Below are 24835 nucleotides of genomic sequence, written 5' to 3' on the forward strand. Positions count from 1 at the left end.
TTGACTCACCGTAGGTCTTGACTTTCTCAACTGTATCCAATAATTGTATAAATTTTGTCTACGGATGTTTACTTAATGTTTATTACTAGAAAATCACACAAGTAAGGGGTTTAAATTGTATTTAGACTAAATATTTGTACATTTTAAAACAGCTCATTTAATATTTAGTTTGACATAGTCCTAAAAAAAGTAAAAATACTCACTGTAAAAATGTCTTTGTTAAATTTATGGTAAAAAAAAAAATAAAAAAAATAAAAAAAGGACAGTTGTGGTTTCCAGAAATTCAGAAATATGCTTTGCACTTAAAATGTACTGTAAACCACCACAGTAACACATGTAGTAAAACAGAAGGCCAAATGATAACTTAAATTTCAACAAGATTGGCCCGTCCAGGATCAATGGCCAATACACATCTAAAGACGACATGTTTGTCACTCACACAAACACAAAACTCCATTAGAGTAACACGCATTACACTAAATAATGCAGTAAATATTAACTAAATAACATCAAATGTTACATAAAAACACCCCAAAGTACATATTTGATATCAAAATTTAATTTTAACAATAGTTTACCGTAAAGGTAAATGTATTGTCTTGTTCAACATATAGTAATACAAATTTTCACAGTTAAAAATCACACATACTGTATATTTACATCATTTAACTACATGCATTGTCTTTTTACATAAAATGTCATTTTTTACTGTATATGAAGGTAACCACTAGTTAACCAATAAAGTTTTTTCAGTTAAGACTCATGGCCTTTTGCACCCTATTCGTGGAGAGTGCCCTGAAAAAATTTTTCACCTCCTCGAAAATAAAGATGCATCTACACATTCCTGTGAGGCAATTCAACACATCACGTAAGAATACAACCCATTCCATTTATTGAAATTCTGACTTCTTCAAGGTCTCTATTTTTTCTCTAGGTTTTATAGTGTATGTTTTCTGACATGCTCCAGTCGTGTCCTTGGGATGATAAAAACACTCAGCTCACCATTAAAATTGACAGCACGGATGTATGTTAGCAGCATTCTTCCATCCACTGGATCCATTTTGTCACAAACACCCATGGCACCTGGGCAGAGGTCCATGTGCATGCTGTGGAGCGCGTGGGCCATAGCATACACCGCGTCAATCACAAATTGCACCTTCCCTTCCTGCTCATATGGCGAATCTCTGGTGATTCGTTCCTCTCCTGACAGATAAAAAACATCATGGTAAGAATTGAAAAGCACAAGCATTACTGACTGAATAATCCAATCAACCACACTTTATAGACTTTAGTCAGAGTAGATATAATATTTTAGGTGGATGTGTGTAATTTTTTACATGTTAAATTTTTTTCTTGTATCCCAGCTTAATATGCAGAGTCAACTATACGTAAACCATTTGTAGGCTGATTTCATATAACAATGTGGTGCTATCAAAATATTCCTCTGTTTGTTTGAGTGCCCTGTCCAGCGAAATTGGCTTGACCAATGGCATGATTTTGGGGAGGGACTATCTGTTTGGACAACCAATGGAGAACAGAATTGAACAGTATAACCCATTGAACAGATTGAACATCTATCCATTAAAGTCTTGTTTTAAATCACAAAAAATTCAATATGGCTTCCACCCTGACTAAGGTCTATAGCCTACTCTTAGAACTGTATATATGACAATTTAAATACTACTAGATTCATGATTGTCAAAGCAATCATACTGTAAAAACTGAAATATATTTTCTCGCCTGTGCATTTTCTGAGCTCGCTCTCCGATCTGATTCCTGGCCGCGTTAGTTTGCATTTGAAGTCATCCTCCCAGAACTCAGCGAACCAGATGTTCCTTCTGTTGTTTTCTAGAGATCTTGTGGTGAAGTACTGGTCAAATCCTGAGAAACAGGTAAAAAATTATATTGTTATCAAATACAAAGGAAAAAAAGTGATAACCTGCCATTTTTACCGCGAGGATCTATTTTTACTTGATCTATCCCATACAAATCACATTTGTTGGTGTAACATAATGAATTCTGGTTAAGTCAGATTAAATAAAATTTTTGACAAGTTAACCCTCTTAGCTTGGATGGGCCCACAAGAAAAAAAAAAAGTATTGTCAAAATATTAATAACTACAGTCTTGACCAGTACAAAATAGATATCGTATGAAAGCTTAGAAGCTCTACTTTACAATGCATGTAGGCATTGTGACCAAAACTGGACAAGTGCATTGAAATCTGCAGACAAATCAGAAGTGTTCCTTATTGATAACATAGGAAAAATCTTGCACTGTACCAGAGATTATTTAGCAGAGATGGGCCACTTCTATTAAAATGAATGGGAGAAATTGGAACGCTCAGCCAATGAGCTCTGAGCACCCAACAGTCAACGGATGTAGAAAGGAAGTCCCGCCTTACAGGTAAAAGAGACAATCACCTTTTAGATACAGACATCGCCTGTCAATCAACTCTAGAACACGCAAGTGCATTAGCTATACAAGCTGAGAAAATTGTGTTTTTTAGTATAATATGAGGTAAGTAATCACAATTTATGATACCAATATTGTCAGATTTTATTGCTGATTTGAAATATATTATTTGATCATAATCTTGACCAAACCTTTTTTGAGATTTTGGTCTTTCTCCATTCAAGCTGATAAGAGCTGCACTGGCATGACTGGAAATAGCCTCCCGAGAGTGTTCCAAAGATGGCCGAAAGTGGACTGACTTGCTAAAATGACTTTGACTGCACATATTATTGTAATCAGTAAAAACATCAAACTTGTGGGGCCTGGGTAGCTCAGTGGTAAAAGACACTGGCTACCACCCCTGGAGTTCGCTAGTTCGAATCCCAGGGCGTGCTGAGTGACTCCAGCCAGGTCTTCTAAGCAACCAAATTGGCCCGGTTGCAAGGGTGGATAGAGTCACATGGGGTAACCTCCTCATGGTCGCTATAATGTGGTTCGTTCTCGGTGGGGCGCGTGCTGAGTTGAGCGTGGATGCCGGTGGATGGCGTATGGCCTCCACACACACTATGTCTCCGTGGCAACGTGCTCAACAAGCCACGTGATATGATGTGCAGGTTGATGGTCTCAGATGTGGAGGCAGCTGGGATTCATCCTCTACCACCCGGATTGAGGCGAATCACTACACCACCACGAGGACTTAAAAGCGCACTGGGAATTGGGCATTCCAAATTGGGTAAAAAAAAACAAAAAACATCAAACTTATCAAATAGCAATGTGTCATATGTTGTTGGAAAGCTCTCAAAGAGTGGAATACAACCAGCCTATTTGTTTTACTCGCAGACAAAAATATAGACAGTAATAGCTAAGTATATATCTTTGACATTTATGTTTCATGTGAACAGGTGTTGCTCATATGCTGCGTTTTTGCTTATAACTTCACCAAAAATAAACAGAATATAAAACATCACATACAATTTTTTTAGAGGAGGCAATTATATTTTAAACGAGCCCAAACACAAGGTAATTGGATGCATAGATCATTAGATATTTGACACAAAGCACAATGTGCACAGTGCACACAGCATCTGGCTATCTAGCATCTTGCAGTCTGGTTGAAAACACATTAGCTTTCCTGGATCATATGGAGTCATCGGAAATTATGTAGCATCATGGAACGCTAAACAAATCTGACTGGGTTCAGATCGGTACAAAAAGCCATCCATATTTGGGCAGAGAGACATGTGAGACATTGGTAAATGTTACATATTGCCAACAGGGGATGGCACCATGTACATGACACAGATTCAATGACGACTCAAATGGCACAGAACGAAACTCATTCTGTGAAATCTCATTACTAAAATCATATCTGCATGCTATGCAAACCTTTAGTCATTGTTGTATTTGCATGTGTAATAAGTTCTTATGTACAATTAATTTGTTTTATTTGTTTGGAGAGGCTTTTGAACACTTGGAGACGTTTTTGTACACTTGGATAAATTATTTTGTAATTTAATAACTTTTGATTGCTTTGTTGAATCAACACAAAATTTTACTCAGTTACTGTTGGCACGATTGTGAACAAAAGTGTTTTTACATTTTACTGCTATTTTCTGTATTTTATAATGTATTAATGTTGTGAATTGTGCAAAAGTGTTATGAAGCACGTATTTCTATTTCACGAAACTGTTTGTCTTTACCGCAAGCGTGTCTCACTGATTCACTGAGCAAGTGAGCGTAAGTTTTTTTTTTTTCGGAGCCACCTTATTTACATACAGAGATATATAATATAAAATCTAAAAAATAAGAAAAAAAAAACAACAACAACAACTTCTGGGCCAGTTTCTATGTAAAATCCAGGGCCGATTTCTCTTCCCAGTCCACCCCTGGTCTAATGTATTCCAGTTGGTCATATTAAAATCATATATCATAAATCATAAAACCAGTTGATTTAAATGTTACCCCATAAAGCACAATTTAAGGTTACCTGACAAAATGTTTTTTGCAGTGTAGTTGGTTTCAGATGGAGTATAACATGTCACACAGCAAGACATGTCAGCTCCCAAAAGTATTTCATGTCAACCACCCATATATATTATTCATCAGTTAAACAGAAACTTCTCGTATATTCCATGTAGGTTTTTCTGTTCTATAAATTATGAAACCTCCATTTGTTGGATATATTGATCTTTCACTGGCCTGTGCTACTAAAATGTAATTTTTTTTCATACCCTCAATAGATGCCCGCTTGGGTAGGATGGTGACCGCACCCTCAGCCACGTCCTCCTGGTTCAGGATGGGTGAGCTCTTTGCTCCCCAGCTATCAGAACCCACAAACAAGAAGTGACCTGTAAGATTGGCTCTCTTTGCTGCTTCCAGGACACGCCTGTAGTAGATGAACACAGAAACCCTCTATAATTATCAATAAAAAATAATTAATCATTATAAAAAATATAATTAAAAATAATAATATGGTTTGTTGATTTCTTACACATACAATTAAAAAGTCCAAAAAGTAATCAATTGAAAATCCACTATATAGTCTCTTTTATTTCCCACTAAACAGTTTCTAGAAATCAGGATATTTCCATTAGCTCGATTGATCATTTCCTTAACCACCTATAAACCCCTTCCAATGCCATATATCCTGATACAGAGAGATATTGAGGCTCCTCACTTGATGTCATCTTCATTAGCGAAGATAATAACCCCTCTGGCATTAGATGTCTCCATTAGCCTTTTGATGATCTTGTCAAACTCTCCTGGCCTGGGCTCCCTAGGAATTTTAATGGACTGGGCGATGCAAAGACCACCTTAATAAAACAAATTAAAATGATGGCTAGTTTCAAATGGACTCTTGAGTACAATCATAAGAACTGAAATATGCATTCAACATTCATACAGACTGTACAGAATGTTAAATATACAACCAAAGCACATCTATATATTTTTATGTAGATAAAATAAAATGTAGACTAGATTTCAGCTTAAGTACTAAATTTAGACCATGCAATAAATTAACTTTGGTGTGTTGAAATGTAAAAGAATGGTAACACTGTACAATAAGGTTGTACACTGCCTATAGAAAATCATCATACCCCTTTGGAATAATTACTTATTTTTGTCTTACAGCCTGAAAGCAAAACAGCTTTATTTACAAATTTTGTCTTACACCATTCAAGTAACGAAAAAAGGCAACAGTTCCAAAAATTATAAAAGATGAAAAACTAGAATAACAGGGTTTGAAAACTGATCACATGTTTGGATATGTCTCTACTAACTTCCCGCTCCTAGATTGGGGAATATTTGCCCATTCTTACTTGCAAAATTGTTCGAGTTCAGTCAAATTGCAGGGTGAGCGGCGATGGACTGCTCTCTTCAAGTCCATCCACAGGTTTTCTATTGGATTTAGGTCACTTGGCCACTCAAAGACTTTGACCTTCCTATCCTTATGCCACTGCGTTGCTGTTTTTTTGGCTGTGTGTTTAGGGTCATTGTCATGCTGAAAGGTGAATCACCTGCCCATCTTCATTTGTTGAGCAGAGGGCCACAGACTTTCCTCAATAATTTGGATGTAGATGGCAGCATCCATTTTCCCTTTAATCCTGAGCAACTGCTCAGTGCCCGCTGAAGAGAAACACCCCCACATTATAATGTTGCCTTCACCATGCTTCACAGTAGGTATGGTATGTTCGGGGTGGTGTGCTGTGTTTGGTTTTCTCCAAATATAGTTTTTGGAGTTCAGTCAAAAAAGTTCAATTTTTGTCTCATCTGACCATAAAACCTTTTGCCACATGGCATCAGAATCCTCCAAGTGTTTTTTTTTTTTTTTTTTACGCAAAGTGCAAACGACACGAAGAGTGGCACTTTTTCAGAAGAGGCTTCTTTCTTGCCAGCCTGCCATACAGGCTAGCTTTGTGTAAATCTTGGGAGATTGTGGTCACATGAACAGATGAATAATCTCAGCTACAAGGGCTTGTAAATCCTTAAAAGTTGCCTCTGGCCTCTTAATAGATTCCCTGATCAATATCCTCCATCCAGTTTATATGGATGGCCAGATCTAGGCAAGGTTTTGGTGGTGCCATCCACTTCTTAATGATGCTCTGAACGGTACTCAGAGGGATAGAAACCTTTGAAATCTTTTTGTACCCTTCTCCTAACCCAGTTTTATCCCAGAGCCCTTTTGAAAGCACCTTTCCAACCATGGTGAATTGTTGAATTCATTATCATGCACTACTACTAATGAAATCCTCATGGAACAGCCGGTTTTATTCTGAAGTAATCAAAACCACTCCAACTGATGTCAGGTGGGGGCCAATTAGCCAGGTATGTGATCTGAAAGGTGATTGGTTGCACCTGAGCAAGTTTGTAATCGTTAATCTTAGGGGGTGGTCATTAACCAGGTATTTTACTAATTAATTTGAAATAATTGTTCAAAATGTTTCTTTGATGTTGAAGGTTGTAATGTGTTAAATACAGCTAGAAAAGGTTAGATTGAATTTATTTGAGTTTCCAGGGTGTAATGTGACAAATTATAAGGATTTTGACATGGTATGATGACTTTCTGTTGACACTGTATATAGTTGAAGTTAAAATAGTTAACTTTTACAGCATTTATTACTCTTTTAAATGTAAATTTCTACACATAGTAATAAATGTTTTAAATTTAAAGTGAAACAGCATTTATTAATCTTATCAAATGTACATTTCTATACATACTAATATTCATTTTTTACATTTAAAATTGTATATGGTAACATTAGTTAATGCAATATGAACTAACATGAACAAACAATGAACAACAGTATTTTGATCAATTAACATTAAGCAAGACTGGTAAATGCCGTGAAATTATATTGTTCAATGTTAGTTAGATAACTAATGCATTAACTAACGTTGATGAATAGAATGTGAATGAACCTAAGTGTTTCCAACAGAACAGTAAAGTTGATAGTTTCTTTACCTGCTTCCCTGGATATCTGGAGAAAAGCATCTACACCACTTTCTCCATAGTTCCCTTCTGATGCCAGAGTGGAAACGTAGTTCCACCCCATTGCTTTGACGATGTCCACCATCGCCTGGGCCTGGAAGGAATCGGGTGGCACGACTCGAGAGAAGAAGTCATAGCGATTGTTGTCACTAAGCTCAGGTGCTGTGGAAGCATAGCTGATCTGAGGTATCTGCAACACAAAGGGTACAGAATACATCAATGACATTAATGTGCCCTATCCACTTTAACTGTTTTACATTTATGTATTTGGAAGACACTTTTATTATGAAAATTATGGGACAAGATTTTTCATTTATGGGTGAACTTTAACACATAAAGTGTTAAAATATAACCCAGCTTTAGCTATAGTCCCATGTGTGCCATAGCACATTAAAATCCTGGTGAAAAACAGATGGTATGCGCTACCACTGTAAAAGCATTTGTTTGTTAAAAAAAAAAAAAAAAAAAAAAAAAGGATGAGAAGATTAATTTACTGTTGTGCTACTTTCTTAATGACCCAGTTGATGTCACTGGGCTAGGCTTTTGCACGACTAATGTCTGCCCAGCCTGTGTGGCTTAATGAAAGGTTCTTTAAAGAAGAGGGCCAGAAGACAGGGAGGAAAAGGTGGATGCAGAACGGAGAAGGCGAGAAGAGGCAGAGGACCATTTGACAGATTATCTGGAAGGATTAGAGGGGTTTTAGTCAAATTATGTTAAGCACAGAGGGAGAGAGACAGAGATCAAGAGACAAGGTTGCCATTTCTCAGCCATAAGCCATACAATATATTTAATTCTACTGGCTCACTTGCTACAGGAGATTTAACCGCTCCTCCCCCATCATGCAACATGTATATGTTGCGGTCTTTTGCAGTTTGATCCACCCATCTACAAGTGTTTCTGTAGCTCAAAAATGGCAGACTATGGAGCTAGCAATACTAAGGTTGTGGGTTTGATTTCCCAGGCAACGCACATAGTGATAAAAAATATGTACCTTGAATGAACTGTAAATCACTTTGGATAAAAGCATCTGCCAAATGCATTTGGGTAGTATGTAAAAGAGTAGTTGAGATAAAATAATTCAGTGTGACATGCTATACTTTATCTAAAACTATTTTAAATAGCATTTTGCTAATTCTTTTATGGCCTCAAATTCATTAAAAGACTACACTGAATATTTGTACTTTTAAAAATTCACACTGCTGGACCATTTAAACTGAACTAGCCAAAGAATTGGTGATCTGTCACAATACTTAAAATATAAACTTTTCCTTATACATTTATTTAAATCTAACCCTAAAATCTGATTTGTGCCAACAATTACCCAAATGTTCCCATGACCATCCAGGCATTTGTTACATCTTTCATGAGAAACAACAACAGTCAAAGTTTGCAAAAGTGTTCCACATATTATTTACAATTGAATCCCATATCACAAGTTTAATGCAAATATGCAATGGAAAAGACATGGATGCTGAAGGATGTTACTAACAGATTTTAGTCTCAGATACTAATTTGTTGCTATGCACCATAAGCATTACATCCTGCAAGCCTTTCCACACATGAGTCATGTCAACATTGGCAGCAGTCACGGCAAGCATTTCCAAGAAGTGTTTCGTGAGTGTTAGGCATATGTTTCCGAAGCATCTGTGGGGGGCTCTGTGATTTTCCCAAAGATTATCCCAAAGAAATCCCAAATTACTCTTTTTAAAGTGAGAACTAAAGTTAAAAAGATAAAATCCTCTAAAAAGGACAAATAAATTAAACTTTCAGACTTCTACACATGCAGTATGCCCTTTAATTTTACAGTGTTCTCCACATATTACATGTTACTATTATTAATGATAATAATAATATATAAGTACAAAATAATTACACTGTAAATACGTGTAGTTAAGTAGTAATTGCTAAGGGATAACGTACGGTCAGCCAGTCATTATCACAAAATAAATTCCAACGTGAATTCCTGATCACACTGAAAGGGTTTCTTTTTTGTGATAATGACTGGATGACTGTACATTCTCCTGCTTATTACACGGTTACACCTGTAGTATTGATTTGCATTGTAATTATGTGAGAAGAAAGAAATCGCAGTCTCTACAAATAGTTGAATCCATCTCCGGTTTGCTTTGGAGTTCTGTAGGTGTTTATATTGCAAAAATAACCATCTGACAGCTCATTATCCTGCTTATTACAAGACTACTAGACTAAATTGACATGAAACATTTATTTGAGCTGAATTTTTTTATTAGTTTACTTGTAAAGATTGCTGAGTTCTATGAGAAGTAAGAAAAAAGACTGATGCTGATGTCACTTAATCCCCAGATGTGCGGTTGTTATTCAGAAATATCAGATCGATAGATGGCACGATTGACCAGTCAGAATCACATTGCACTTGCAATGGAAGTGAATGGGGCCAATTGTTGGAGGGTTTAAAGGCAGAAATGAGAAGCTTATAATTTTATAAAAGCACTTACATTAATTTTTATGTTAAAACTTGTGCATTATTTGAGCCGTAAAGTTGTTCAAATTGTATGTTTTAGAGTTTTAATGTTTATAGCGTTAAGTCGTGGTGGCAATAAAGTTGTAAAATTTTATATAACTTCACACAGAAAAGGTTAGTAAGCAAATTTATTACACTAAAATCATGTTAAAAAATATTGATCATGTCTTGTGGCTATACTTTTGAAACAGTGAGAATTTTAATGTTTATGGATTGGCCCCCTTCAATTCCATTATAAGTGCCTAATATGGTTACAAACAAACTTTCTGTCTTACGAGGAACAAAAAAGGAGATATTTAGCAGGATATCCAAGCTTCTCTTTTCCATTCAATAAAAAAGTAAATTGCAATTTAATTGCAATTCCACTACAGATTACAAAATACATGCTATAAAATGTCATTTGTAACATATTTTGTTAGATTATTCAAAGTCAGTAATGTAATATAAATACTTCTTCAGCACTGGTAGATTTTTTTCACTTGTTTTGACTATAAAAACTCTGCCAGTACAGTAAGACAAAATACACATGTTAAAAATACATTCTCTGAAAAACCTAAATATTTTATGCAGTGTTGTTTCTAAAACAAAATCAATCAAATTGATCTTGTTTTAAGGATTTTTAGATATTTTTACAGAAAAACAAATACAAAAATTTTTATCAAGAATACGATTTTTGCCCTAATATCAAAGGTCTTACTAGAGAAAAAAACTATGATCCAATGTGGATTTTCTTGATAAAAAAATATGATCGTGCCTGGTAACATGTGCATGTAAAATGGCTAGAAATAGCATTTTAGCTTAGCATAAAGCTAAATGTAACACATCATAAGAAAGTGTTTCACTGCATTCAAACGCTCTTTGAATCGCATCATTTATATGTATAAATGTTTTCCATATGAAAGGACTAAATATTTAATGAAACAAATGACAATAAAATGCAAAGTAATCTCTTCAGTAATCAAAATACTTTTTGAATGTAACTGTATTCTAATTACCAATGATTTAAATTGTAACTGTAGTGGAATACAGTTACTTATATTATTGTATATTAAATACGTAATCCCGTTACATGTATTCCGTTACTCCCCGACCCTGATGGTGATCAAAGCGTTCCCTGATCCTCACCCACGTACGATGTATGGAAAAGAGAAGCTTTCTGGACATTTTGATAAATATCTCCTTTTGTGTTCCACACAAGGATTTGAACAACATGAGTATATGATGACAGAATTTTCATTTTTGGGTGAACTATCCCTTTAAAGCATCTTTCTCTTGATTTGTGAGTATCATGATGGTCAGACACTCTGTGCAACTTTAAGAGAGACTTAAATGCTTGCCCCCCATAAATGTTTGCTATCTATCCCTGTAGATCTGTGTGCTACAAGGGCCCACACTCCTTTAGCTAAAGCTGCAGAACAGAAGCTGCCTATAGCTGATAACAGGGCGACTGGCATTTCTCTGGCCTCATGCTCGATTTTCTGTCAGAAGTCTGAGCTGGTGAGAAAGCTTTAATGGAGAGCGGATTCTCCATAATTCCGTAGTTAAAATCTGCCTTCCTCAGTACCCATTTACCAACTCAGTGAAGAACATGGATATGAACCATTTGTAAGGATGCTGAAAATTGATAGAGCATCAATTGTAAGAGTTCAAGGTGAGAGTCTTATTCATCGTTTAACTAAAGCACTGGTGTACGTCCATATCAGAGGAAAATGTTATTGATCAGAGCAGTGTTTTCTGCACCACTGCTGAATCTCCAGCGCCACGGCAAAAGAAATAATATTTTACCCGAGAAGTGAGCTTGCAGTCTGAATTGAATATGATGAAACAAAAAGAGCGCATACCACGAAACAACAGCAAAACAACACATCTTTCTTTTGTGTTATGTTTACTGGCTGCACAAAACAAACATGCTCACATGGGAAGTTGGCATGTTCTTTCCAAGAGTTCTGTCAGAAAAGACTCTGGATGATTGGAATTATCAGAATCAGAATGAGCTTTATTGCCATTATTACAAATGTAGAGAAACTTATTATATTTGGCGTAAGCCCCATCCTACGGTTCAGTGACCAGATACTTGCTTGAACCATATCCAGTCAGAGGCGATGACGGCAGGGGAGCAGTGTTACCCCCGCCCAAGACATGACCTAAACTTGTGGAGATGAGGTGGAAGGGGGTGAAAACAATGGAAGTATGCAAACAATAGAGACAGGTGTGTTGGCTTATAAAGCGGAGGCTGTAATGTGATTGGATGAGATGCCTGATTGAACAAAAGCGTAAGGATCCAGAGTCTTCCTAGTAGAACTACCGCTTACGCTTCCATTTCCAGTACCCTAGGATTGGCCACATTATGCCAACACTGGAAAGTGCCATTTCCCATGTGCCATCAAAATGTGTTTATCTTTCCTTATGGTGCAACCGGAAGCATGTTGCGTTGAAGCCTGAGTTGAAAAAAGTATGTCTATTGTTAAGCACTATGAATCAGTATTTGGTGTCGTGTAAAGATCTTTTTGTACCTTTGCAGTTACACAATGTTCCCTTATATTGTATTATTTTCATTAAAAGCATTTTTTAAAAAAGGATCCTGCACTGAAACCAAGAAGTAATTGTGTTCACATAATCAGTGGCGAGCACGATTCGGAGGTTGCATTTTTTTCTCCTCTAACATTACATTTTTACTCCACTGATGTTTAGGCTTAGGTTTGGGTTTTGGGTTGGGGGGTACAAATTATAAAATATAAATTTCTCTTTACTGTTTTACATTTTGTACAGCCCCGTGGACATTTCACCTGTAAAATGGAGCTCACAAGTGCTCATACGCCCAACAGCACCTACCGCTTTGGCCACTGGGGGCAGTGTTTCGAATTTTGGTAAGTTTAGACCATAAAGAACAATCAACCTCCTGTTCCCAATTTCACTGTGAGATTCGTCTGCATAAACGAACATAAAGCATGTTTAGTGTAGTCCGATCCACAAATAAATGACTAGCCAGTTTTTTTAATGAATCACTCAAAATGACTCATTAACTCACTTGTTACTAGTTTGAATTGGTCTGATGAATCCTTGACTGAATGAACTCACTGAACCAGTCAGAGCGGTTAATGAATTACATCTGACTCACTGAATCAGCAAGAACTGTTTAATGTACTTAAAGGTTTATGAAACGCAAGTCATTACACTTGTTCATATGACAACTTAGTTAAAGGTGCAGTATGTAACATGTTTCATGTAATATTCACCTTTTTTTTTTTGCCAATGTGTGAACGGCTTGTAACACAACTTAAAAAATGAGCCCTTCCCGGACTCCCTAGGTTGCCTATTAAAGCCTGTAGACTGATTTTCATGTGAAGGGAGCGGGTCGCTTTTGCCGGGAAAATCCAAAGGATGTGACGTTTATGCGCGCTCCAGAGAGCCTTGCCTCAGAGCTTCTCTTCCACTATTCAGCAGTGACAACAAACTGCAACACTAGGTAACGTTATCTTAGAGATGGAATCCAGTAAACGTCCGGCTCCCAGCACAACACCAACTCCTATACAAACTCAGAGTAAGCCAAAAAAAAAACAAAAAAAAAAACATGTACTGAATCCCATCTGGCTAAGCGGGAATGTGATCATGGTCGAGCGAAAACTAGAGTGAACACTGACAGGGTATTTGATTCCTGGAGGGACCTTCATTCGGTTTTGGGGATCAAAACTGACCCTGAATTGGCTTTCTTCTTATTGGACTGGTAAGCTTACATAACTGCAAAGCATGTGAAATATAGTGCCATAAGAATTGATCTGTGTAATTTTAGCTAACTTGATCTTGCCTGCTAACGCTGACGAATTGCAAGCTACCTTGCTTCGTAACTTTCAAATAATTTCAACAATCTTCTCTTTATACTAAAAGTCAGGTTAATGTCAATGTTAGTCTGTTATTATTCAGCAAGGTAAACTACAATAACACATGAAATGAATGCTAGACAATGTTCAAGATAATGCAAAAGCTCCATTCATTAGTGTAACGTAACTTGGTTATACAGAAAATATATACAATCTATTATTATTAAACAATAGCGCATCGATATATCAAAATGACAGTTGTGATGGAATCACATCAATACTGAATTGTGTCAACATATTTATAATGTACAGTCTATTTTATAAACAGCTACTGTTATCATCCACCAAATTTAGCTAACAGCTATTGATAAAGCTGGCTAGCTAGCTAACGCCGACATAGACTATCGTATAAATGCAGTCAATGAATCATGCAAAGAAAAGTGATTACTTCAAACTACAGTCTCGCATAGTCAGACCTATATCCACACTTTGTTTTAGCCCTGTTCCAGCACTGAAGAGTCAAATATAATATACAGTCTCAAAGTTTGTAGTAAAACAATCATAACTGTGTAATTTTAATTATGCTACCTCATCTGTCATCATGATGCCGGTGAATCACGTTCAGTCTCGCTTCCCTATGGAGTCATGCTCACTCGCGTCCCTATACAGTGTGTGCGCGATCTCGAGCAACAGGTAGCTGGCTGCAGTTCACTTAACGGCCACAGGTGTCATTAATAACAAGGGTTTCTGAATCTTACATACTGCACCTTTAAGGATACACAATTTTCAGTTAAATAAAAAATAAAACAAAGAATATGTTACAAATATATAATATAGTTACCAATTAAAAAAAATAAAATAAAATCAATTTCGTAACTAAATTTCATTAAGGGTGCTTTCACACATGGTTCAATTGCTTGGACCAACCCCGAGTTTGCTTCCGACCCCTCCCGCTGCCCGCGCTGGTCTAGGTTCACATCATATTACCTGGGTCCCAACCGAGTTCCAATTACTCGGGGGGGGGGGGGGGGGGGGTGTTGGGTGATTGACGAGGACCTTTTTTAAGGTTACAAACTGGTAATTACAAGGGTATTATGCTATAAATGTGGTTTATGAGGACATTTCTAGGGTCCCCATAATTCAAATCGCTTAAAAAGCATACTGAACAATGTTTTTTTGAAAATGTAAAAATGCAGGGATAGAATCTATAAAGTATAAAAATCATTATGTCTATGAAGAGTCCTCATAATGATAGCTGCACCAACATGAATGTGTGTGTGTGTAATTTAAGTATCAACTTTGTTTCAGATGTTTCTCCTTAAAGTCCTTAAAAGAAATAAAAGTAGAAACAAATAAGACAGCTGTTGACAGTAAAAGATATAGGAACAGAGAGCTATCGAATTCATATGGATAACATAGCACAAACATTTTGGTCTTGGAAGAATGTTATGAGAAATCTTTAAGTTCATATTGAAATCTCAAGACTACAGACTTTGATGTCTTGGCAAATCTGAGCACAGTTTGTGACATTGTTTTGATCTCTTCTGAAACTCTTGAGGACTCACATGTGAGATGCAGGAAACTCAAGCAAATGTTTTAGTTTGCTCTATTTGAGAAAGCATTGATATTTTAGAGATTTTATTTGTGATTTTTCTTTCCTACACAATTTCATCCAAAACATACACACAAACAGTAGCAAGATCTATGATGTCGCACCAGCATTGAAATTACTAAAACAATGTTTGGAAAATACAAATGGATATATCATCTAGAGTGTCACACTAAAAAAATAATAAATAATCAAAGCTAAATACTATTATGATTAGGACAAACACAAATTCCATGTATAATGTCCTGATAGAAATCTAATAGAGCTTCTATTTTGTATTTTCACATCTATTTTGTTAATCGTTTTTCTGAAACTGTAATGACTTAAAATGATTGCATATCACTCCTGGGTGAGGTTATCATCAAGCATACACATGCTGACACACACACAGCCTAGAGAAGTGACCATGGACAAGGCAACGGACGATTTAAAAAAAAAAAAAAGGAATGAAAATGTGGCATTGGGGGAATGAAATTGAATGTAGCTCAGGTGTAGGATTTGCAAGCTGAATGACGATCTGAAAATGAGAAAGGATTTTAAATCACACAGCACATGTCATCTTTATAGTTTGGGAAATTTTAAGGACATCAGTCAATGTGCACTTTATTCAAAAAACACTTTTCAAAATCTGATAAATTTTCTCTGTGAACATGGAAAGAAGTTGTGTAAGAAGCACTTGCTGAGAGGCCAGTGTGCTGAAACACAATCAAAGCCTTTTAACAGAATTAGTTATACTTCCTGTAGCGCTGGCCCTATCTGCAGGGCTGCAGAACCCAGTTTTGCACTAGCAGCACCATGCAACTCAATAAGAACTTCTCACAGATAGAAGGAAATCCAATGGCTGCCACACACATTCAACATAAAAAGGGGCTTAAAAGTCCAAAAAGTGCCTCCACTCGGTCAGGAGCTTGTGTTAAAATGCGGTAAGTATTTTTGAGTCTGAAATTGATGGAATGAACATGTGCAACCTTCACTAGAACCATGTGCAAGACATACAACACTGAGTCTAAAAACAGACAAACACTCAGAACTAATGCTGAAACTTGTCAATGAGAATGTTATTTAAAGCTGAAGTGTGTAATTTCTGTGCCACTAGCATCATCAAATGGAATTGGAAAAATAATGACTGTTTACAGACAAGTTTCCCAGACTAAAGCAGACTGTCCTGCCCACAAATGTTACTGTGTTGGGCTGGATGGGATGCTCAAATAAATGTATACTTACAGTATAGTAGACTCTGTATCTTTTCACTCAAATTAAGCTCAATTAACAGCATTTGTGGCATAATGTTGATTACCACAAAAATGTATTTCGACTCACCCCTCCTTTTCTTTTAAAGAAAGTAAAAATCTAGTTGCCTATGAGAAGAAGAGGTACAGGCTAACAGTCTGTACTTCAGTACAGAGCACGTTTCTTAATTAAGGTTAACTTTGTTCTGTAAAATGAAGCGGACTGAAAAAATACTTAACTCGCAGTGATTGTTGGTGTGGAATTCACATCTTAGTGGTCCTCACATGTAGAAACTAGCTCGTATAGTCTTCACAGAAGAATAGTGTGGCTGGCCAGTCAACAACTCATCGAAAACCTCTCTTTATACATTTCGCCAGAAATCATGCACAAACAGGCACAGACGATACTGGATCAAATAAACAAAATTTGAGCAACTGTGGCAGACAAGCCCACCTTCTTTCTCTCAAAGGCTTGGACTTTAGAACTCTATGCCAGCAATTATGACAATGTTGGTCGACCATGCAGCCAGACAGCTGCTGGACTTTAACCAGAAACTGGATATCAACCTGCTGGATAATGTGGTCATCTGCTTGTGCCATGGGGTTGGGCCACAGCAAAGAATGGCCCAGGAGGTGCTGACTCATTTGAAGGAGCACCCAGATGCATGGACACGAGTTGACACCATCCTGGAGTTCTCTCAGAATATACACAACAAATACTATGCTCTGCAAATTCTGGAAACAGTTTTTAAAACAAGATGGAAGATTCTTCCCAGAAACCAGTGCAAGGCATTAAAAAGTATGTTGTGGGCCTCATTATCAAGACATCATCAAATGTGGCAAATGTTGAGAAAGAGAAGGTGTACACTGGAAAACTCAACATGATATTAGTACAGATCCTGAAGCAGGAGTGGCCGAAACACTGGCCCACATTTATCAGTGACATTGTTGGAGCTAGCCACACCAGTGAGAGCCTTTGCCAGAACAACATGATAATCCTGAAGCTCCTCAGTGAGGAGGTGTTTGACTTCTCCAGTGGTCAGATGACATGTGAAAGCCAAACACCTGAAGGACAGCATGTGCAATGAGTTCTCTCAAATATTCCAACTGTGCCAGTTTGTAATGGAAAATTCACAGAATGCCACTCTGGTGCATGCAACTTTAGAGGCTCTGCTAAGTTTTCTCAACAGGATTCCATTGGGCTACATTTTTTAAACTAAACTAATCAATACTCTGGTGTACAAGTTCTTAAACATGCCGATGTTCCACAACGTGATGCTGAAGTGTTTGACTGAGACAGGAGACAGCATCAGCCAGTACGAGGAGCAGTTTGTTAGTCTCTTAACTCTGACCATGATCCAGCTCAAACAGATTCTTCCCCTGAAGCTTTTATAAAATTATAAGCTTCACATTTCTGCCTTTAAACCTCCAAAAATTGGCCCCATTCACTTCCATTGTAAGTGCCTTCGATTTTTGCTTTTTTAAAGAAAAGGAGGGATGAGTTAAAATTATATTTTGTGGTGATCAACATTATAAGACATCCTGTCGATTGAGCTTAACTTGTATTGAACTCAGAATACTTCTTAAAGAAATTAACATCAAAAACTGACAAGCTTCAGCTTTAAAATGGCCTCTTACCGCAAATAGTCGAAGAACATTGGCCACCATTATGGACACTGAGCTGGCCGAAGCTCCAATGACCCCAACCACACGCTCTGGTTTTGGGATGATGGGTGGCTCTCCATTGGAACATCGAACATCTGAGTTGTCTTTCTGGATGAGCGCCTGGACAAAGGTGAGGGATTGTTCCAGCGCATAGGTATCCCTAGAGCATGTGTCCAGTATCCTGGCACCCAGTGTGATGTTAGGCAGCAGGTCTGGGTCACTGTTAATCTGGTCCAGTGCATACAGCATGGCTTCCATACGATGGATCCCCTTCTCCTTCTTAATTTCCCCACACGGAACACCAGCAGGGCCCCTGGAATGCACAGGGAAAAGTCCTCCCAGAGTGATGTCACCCTCGATCTTTAAGGAATGAGGTTGAGTTCCAGTAGAGGCCCAGGATTGGGGAGTAAATCCCATCATCACTGTCCACAGAATGTGAACCAGGGAGCCCATGTGTTGTCTGGGCGAACTGCTGATCCCATGGTGATGGCATGGTAATGATGTGCGGTGCTGTGATGTCATAGTGGCTGCAATTCAAGAGGTGAGTTCTGCTACAGCACAAAGCTCTCTTCTCTACCTGTATCTCCTAGAGAAACGAGGAACAAAGTATCTGCTACAGTGGTGGTTTTAAAACAGCATAGCTTTGTGATTTTATTTAATTTTTTTTATTTTTTTTTTGTGTATGTGTGTGCAGACAGTATGTGATTATGCATAAAGGTGTTTAAAAGAAGCACATTAAATGGACTAAATACTCATCTAGACTGCAAATATAGACCGTCAAATCAAGGCTTTGCCTACTGAACTGACCACTGATACAAGGAACTCAAGATTTGCATTATTTTATTTTACCCTGATAGTTCACGCAAAAAGGAAAATTCTGTCATCATTTACTTACACTTGTGACTTTGTTCCATCTAACACAAATGGAGATGCAAGGCACTTTTTGGGGTGAACTATTCCTTTAGTTCTATCATAATCCAAAGGAGACCTTATAGCTTTACAAAACTGTGGCAGTTCAATTGCTCATTAAAGGAATATTCTGGTTTCAAGACAAGTTAAGCTCAATCAGAAGCATTTGTGGCATAATTCTGATCACCACAAAAATGTATTTTGACTTGCCCCTCCTTTTCTTTAAAAAAAAAAAAAAAAAGCACAAATTTGGGTTCCAGTAAGGCACTTATAATGGAAGTGAATGGGGCCAATCCGTAAATGTTAAAATAATCTCTATTTCAAAAGTATAGCCAAAAGATGCAAACAATATGCATGTTAACATGACTTTAGTGTGATAAAATCGCTTACTAATCTTTTCTGTGTAAAGTTATTAAAAATTTTACAACTTCGTTGCCATGACGATGTAATGTCAACAAACCCTAAAATCCTAAAATGACTGTAAAAATTACAATTTAAACCAATTTACAGCTCATTTACACAAGTTTTAACAGAAGAATTAATGTAAGTGCTTTTATTAAATTATAAGCTTCACATTTCTGTCTTTAAACCCTCCAAAAATTGGCCCCATTCACTTCCCTTGTAAGTGACTCACTGCAACTTCAATTTTTCAAATTCTGTCGACTGAGCTTAACTTATAATGAACCCGGAATATTCCTTTAATGGTACGGGGTGGTTATACCATGATACACTCAAAAAATATTTTAAGATTTAAGCATTTCAATTTCATAACAAAATTTCATCAAATTGAACTGAGCAATCTTTAACAAAATAATAATTAAAAAAAAGAACAACTAAATGTTGTAATTTTTTTACATTTAATTTTGTTTAAAATTGCACAACTCAATTTGATGGAATTGTGTTATGAAATTGAAAATCTTAAAAATAGGCTAAAATATTGTATTTTGTTATATTCCATCATTGTCAGAAATTAACCTTTACATTAAGGGGCAAAAAATGCCCCCTGGTTTTGATTTTCAGAGGTATTTTTACCCTTGCGCCAGCATATTTCTTTCCAACAGTTTAAAACAAACAGTGCTTCGTCAGTTTATGTCAAATGCTTCAATTTAATAGATACATTCATACAAATATTACCTCTTACCCTAAGAATTAAATCAACAGTAATTCAGAATTCATGCCACAGTATATCTAGGACTATAATAGCATATTAAGATCTAAAGTATATCAGATGTTACAAATAAAAAAACAAAAAATTAATTACAAGGGCACTTTTTGCCACCACATTTTGAATTTTGGGGGCATTTTTAATGGCTTTTTCGCCCGAGCCAGCGAGCCACCCTTCATTTTTGACCCTGTATACCATAGTACTATTTTGATTACCATGTTTCTATAAAATAGCACATAAATGGAACTTATAAAGGTGTTCATGGTAGTGTAAAAAAAAAAAAAACATGGGATATAATACCATGTTACATTTGCATCCTTAACATTTACACACAGAACCTAATACACACATTTACTACAAAGGCTTCTTAAGTTCTAACATTGCAAGATGTAGTATAGAGAATCAGTTTTACTTTTTTATTTTATTTATTCTTTAATGTTACATTTCAGTACAAAATATTTAAAAGTAGCCTATCTGTCTGTCAGAAAATGAACTCTTCTCTTTGCACTCCACAGCCAGCTGTGAATCTCCACTAAATAAAAAGGCATGCACAGACATGCATATTCATATTAATATTAATATATGCAAATTAACTGATGCATATTCAGCAACAGGTGAACGGAAAAAGTAGGAAGCCAGACACCCCTTTGATTAAATTGTTGATATCGAGAACAGCACTGTGACCTGAGCAGGAACAGCAAACAATGTTTAGCTTGAACAGATCAGGCATCGCTTTATAACACCGTTAGGGGCCGTTCACACCGAAAACGCAATTACGTCCGTGTAAACATGCTGGTTTTTTAGCGTCTTGCGCTTTTACTGTTAAAAACGTTTTGTTCCATTCGTTGCACAGTATCTTGCTTTTTTAAAGTAATATTCCGGTTTCAAGACAAGTTGAGCTCAATTGACAGCATTTGTGGCATAATGTTGATTACCACAAAAATTAATTTGACTCGTAGCTCAAATATCGAGGTTACAGTGAGGCACTTCCAATGGAAGTCAATGGGGCCAAATTTTGGAGGGTTTAAAGGCAGATATTTGAAGCTTATCATTTTATAAAAGCACTTACATTCATTCTTCTGTTAAAACTCATGTAATATTTTAGCTGTAAAGCTGCTTAAATCGTCATTTTTACAGTCATTTTAGGGTTTGTTGACATTACATTGTCATGGCAACAAAGTTGTAAAATTGACTATACACAGAAAAGGTTAGTAAGCGATTTTATCACAATAAAATCATGTTTACACTCATATTGTTTACATCTTGTGGCTATGCTTTTGAAACAGTGAATATTTTAACGTTTACGGATTGGCCCCATTGACTTCAATTGTAAGTGCCTCACTGGAACCCAGATTTGTTATTTTCTTTTTCTTTTGTTTTAAAGAAAAGAAATGTTAAATTTTTTTTGGTAATCAATATTATGCCACAAATGCTGTCGATTGAGATGAACTTGTATTGAGCCTGGAATATTCCTTTAAGGACATTTTCGGTGTGAACGGCCCCTTGGATTTTAAGTATCTTCATAGATTTTAGGAAGATTCGAAGTGGTATTTGCAGTGCAAAGACAAGCTACTCGAGTTTACTTTCTAGAAGACAGATACTTTGGGTTAAAACGTTTTATTATTAGGCTATTATTATATTATATATAAAAAGTAAAATATTAGCCTATCAGATGTAAATGCTTTGGGGCTAATAGAATTACATACTCTACACTGTATTTTGCAATGTTAAATTAAGTAGCTATTGTAGTAAATATGCATACATATGCTTCTGTGTGTAAATTTTAAGGATATTAAGAATGTTCATGATAATTATTACCTTTCAGTACTATTTATGTGCCATTGTATATTTAAAACGTATCTTACTTTTAGAAATGCAATTGAAATGAGTGAAATTGATGCAAAATCACACGAACATCCTTTACATGCAATGTTTTGGCAGACAGATTATTAATTTGTCTGTCTGAAAACGTCTAATATTAGTGTCCCCAATATCTCACCGACTGATGCTGCTCCCACTGTGCGCCCATCTGGAGCTGAAGTTAAATGATGATTTGGAAGCACGGCAGTAGATGTCTCCAACATCCGAGTCTTCAGCTCTCATCTTAAAATGTCCTTCTCACGCACTACGTCAATCTAAATATGCAATTGATTAAGATGAAATTAATGATGCAGAAAGTATTGACAATGACAGATGTTGAGGCTTGAATTAAACGGTAGAGAAGAAAAAGTGGAAAAGCCAAACATTCCACAACTGTGATTCTACAAATCACTGTCAAATCCTTTAAAAGCCCCCTCACTCACTCACTCACTCACTCTCTCTGTCTGTCTCTCTCTCACTTTGCCACTCACTCACTCAGTCTCTCTCTCCCTCTTCCTTGCTCTCTCTCGCTCTTGGTGTGCACTAATGGGCACAGATTGGGATTACCACAAGCATGCATCTGAGAAGTCTCTGAGAGCGATGGACCTGTGTATATATTTTTTATATGGGCACTGCTGGATATAGTTCTCTTGCATTCTGCAAGTCTACCAGCCTTTATGAAACAATCTGATGCATGACCTACCTATATGTTCTCATCAATTATACTTTATTACTTACTTCCTTTTTTAATTTGAGAATACATTTTTATTATGCTTTTTAACAAAGAATGATAATCTAGTTGACCTCATGGTCACGTGTGTTCTTAAATGGTAGTGTACAGTTTTGCACTAGTCCATAATACCATTGCTGGAGTTTATTATGCAAAAAGGCTCTATGTCACACACAGCTGTATATAGGCTAATGGCCTTTCCAATCCCCAGCATGAACATGCTGCTCACTGGATATCTTTTGCTTTATGCTATGAATGCATTATTCAAGTAAATGTGTCCTCTCTATTTAATTTTAAAGCAAACCAGTGATCGAGTGAGCTGTATTCCCTGTCCAGATATAATTTAAAGTGCCTATAATATATTTATTATGTATTTATTTTGGGTGTTTTTGTGTGTGGATGATTCAGCAGTGAAATAGTTAAAAGATGTGCCTACTGGACAGTTACTGGACAATATTTGCACCACAAGGTGTAGGATTTTTTATTATGGGACATTTGTATATTATAAACTAATGGGTATATTTTATTTACACTGGTATAAAAGATTTACAACTATTTACACAACTGTCAGTTGTGGGATTTATTATGAAATGTGACTGAGTGATCAGTAATTGATTAGTTCATTAGATGTTTTTTTGTTATTTGTTTTTTTATATGTGATTAAAATGTGATGTTGATATGTGGAGTTTGGTGTGATTAATTTTTTTTTTTTCAAGTACAATCAAATGCAATTAGGAGGTAATAAAAAGGTATTTTTTTATAATTTAATTAACCTTAAGACAGAAAGGAAAAAAGTAATAGTAACCAGTGTTGAGTTACTCTAAAATTAATTTAATTAATTTACTACTAAATTACAATTACTACTCTTAAATTGTAATCAAGTTACTGACTACTGATTACTTCAATTGGAAAGTAATCACACTACTAATTACTTTAAGTTACTTTCTAAAACATTTTTCAAAGAAAAGCTTTTTTGCTTTTCCACTTAACGAATTCAAAATCATGTCTACATTTCCTCCTTGTTCATTGTCTCTGAAGGAGGCGCACACCCTTCAGCGGTCACAGAATGCAAACAGATGTACATTTTAATGTAATCCATGTTTGAAATGTATTCTACTTATTTATAATATTGTTTTAGAAATATGTGTAACCTAAGTGAAGTAATGAACTTAACTGAAAGTCATTAGCTGTAATCCGATTACAAGAATTTGAAAAGTAATGTGCTACACTACTTTTGTATGAAAAGTAATTAGATTACAGTGATAAATTACTTTTTAATTAGACATACTAATTTTAATTAGACATAGACATTTAATTAGACATACATATTGGCATACAGGAAAATGCACAAAAACTTTAGATGAATCTGCCATTCACAAAAGCCATTATCAATACTGCAAAAAGTACACATTGAATTAAAGGAATAGTTCACCCAAAAATTAAAATTCTCTCATCATTTACTCTCCCTCATCCCATCCCAGATGTGTATTACTTTCTTTCTTCTGCTGAACACAAACAAAGATTTTTAGAAGAAAATCTCAGCTCTGTAGGTCCATACAATGCAAGTGAATGGTGGCTAGAACTTTGAAGGTACAAAAAGCACATAAAGGCAGCATAAAAGTAATCCATAAGACTCCAGTGGTTAAATCAATGTCTTCAGAAGTGATATGATAAATGTGGGTGAGAAACAGATCAATATTTAAGTCCTTTTTTTACCATAAATCTCCACTTTCTCATCCACATTCTTCTACTTTTGTTTTTGGTGATTCACATTCATCGTGCATATCGCTACCTACTGAGCAGGAAGGAGAATTTATAGTAAAAAAGGACTTAAATATTGATCTGTTTTTCACCCACCATATTCATATCATCATATTACTTCTGAAGGTATGGATTTAACCACTGGAG

At 36.2% G+C, this 24835-nt stretch overlaps 1 protein-coding gene across 1 annotated transcript in view; it reads right to left on the bottom strand.

Moving 5' to 3' along the window:
* The window catches only part of LOC127426190 (metabotropic glutamate receptor 6-like), a 32998-nt gene extending 14273 nt beyond the window's left edge, over positions 1 to 18725 (bottom strand). Inside the window, exons 1-6 of the mRNA XM_051672832.1 lie at positions 18237 to 18725; positions 7416 to 7632; positions 5130 to 5265; positions 4684 to 4838; positions 1741 to 1881; positions 1003 to 1203 (exon numbers count right to left, since the gene is read on the bottom strand). Coding sequence (XP_051528792.1) covers positions 1003 to 1203; positions 1741 to 1881; positions 4684 to 4838; positions 5130 to 5265; positions 7416 to 7632; positions 18237 to 18716 — 1330 coding nt within the window. The 5' untranslated portion in view covers positions 18717 to 18725. The remainder of the gene's footprint in view (positions 1 to 1002; positions 1204 to 1740; positions 1882 to 4683; positions 4839 to 5129; positions 5266 to 7415; positions 7633 to 18236) is intronic.
* Positions 18726 to 24835: the final 6110 nt, after the last annotated feature.

Source organism: Myxocyprinus asiaticus, chromosome 35, assembly GCF_019703515.2.
Source record: "Myxocyprinus asiaticus isolate MX2 ecotype Aquarium Trade chromosome 35, UBuf_Myxa_2, whole genome shotgun sequence".
In the NCBI taxonomy this organism is placed as follows: Eukaryota; Metazoa; Chordata; class Actinopteri; order Cypriniformes; family Catostomidae; genus Myxocyprinus; species Myxocyprinus asiaticus.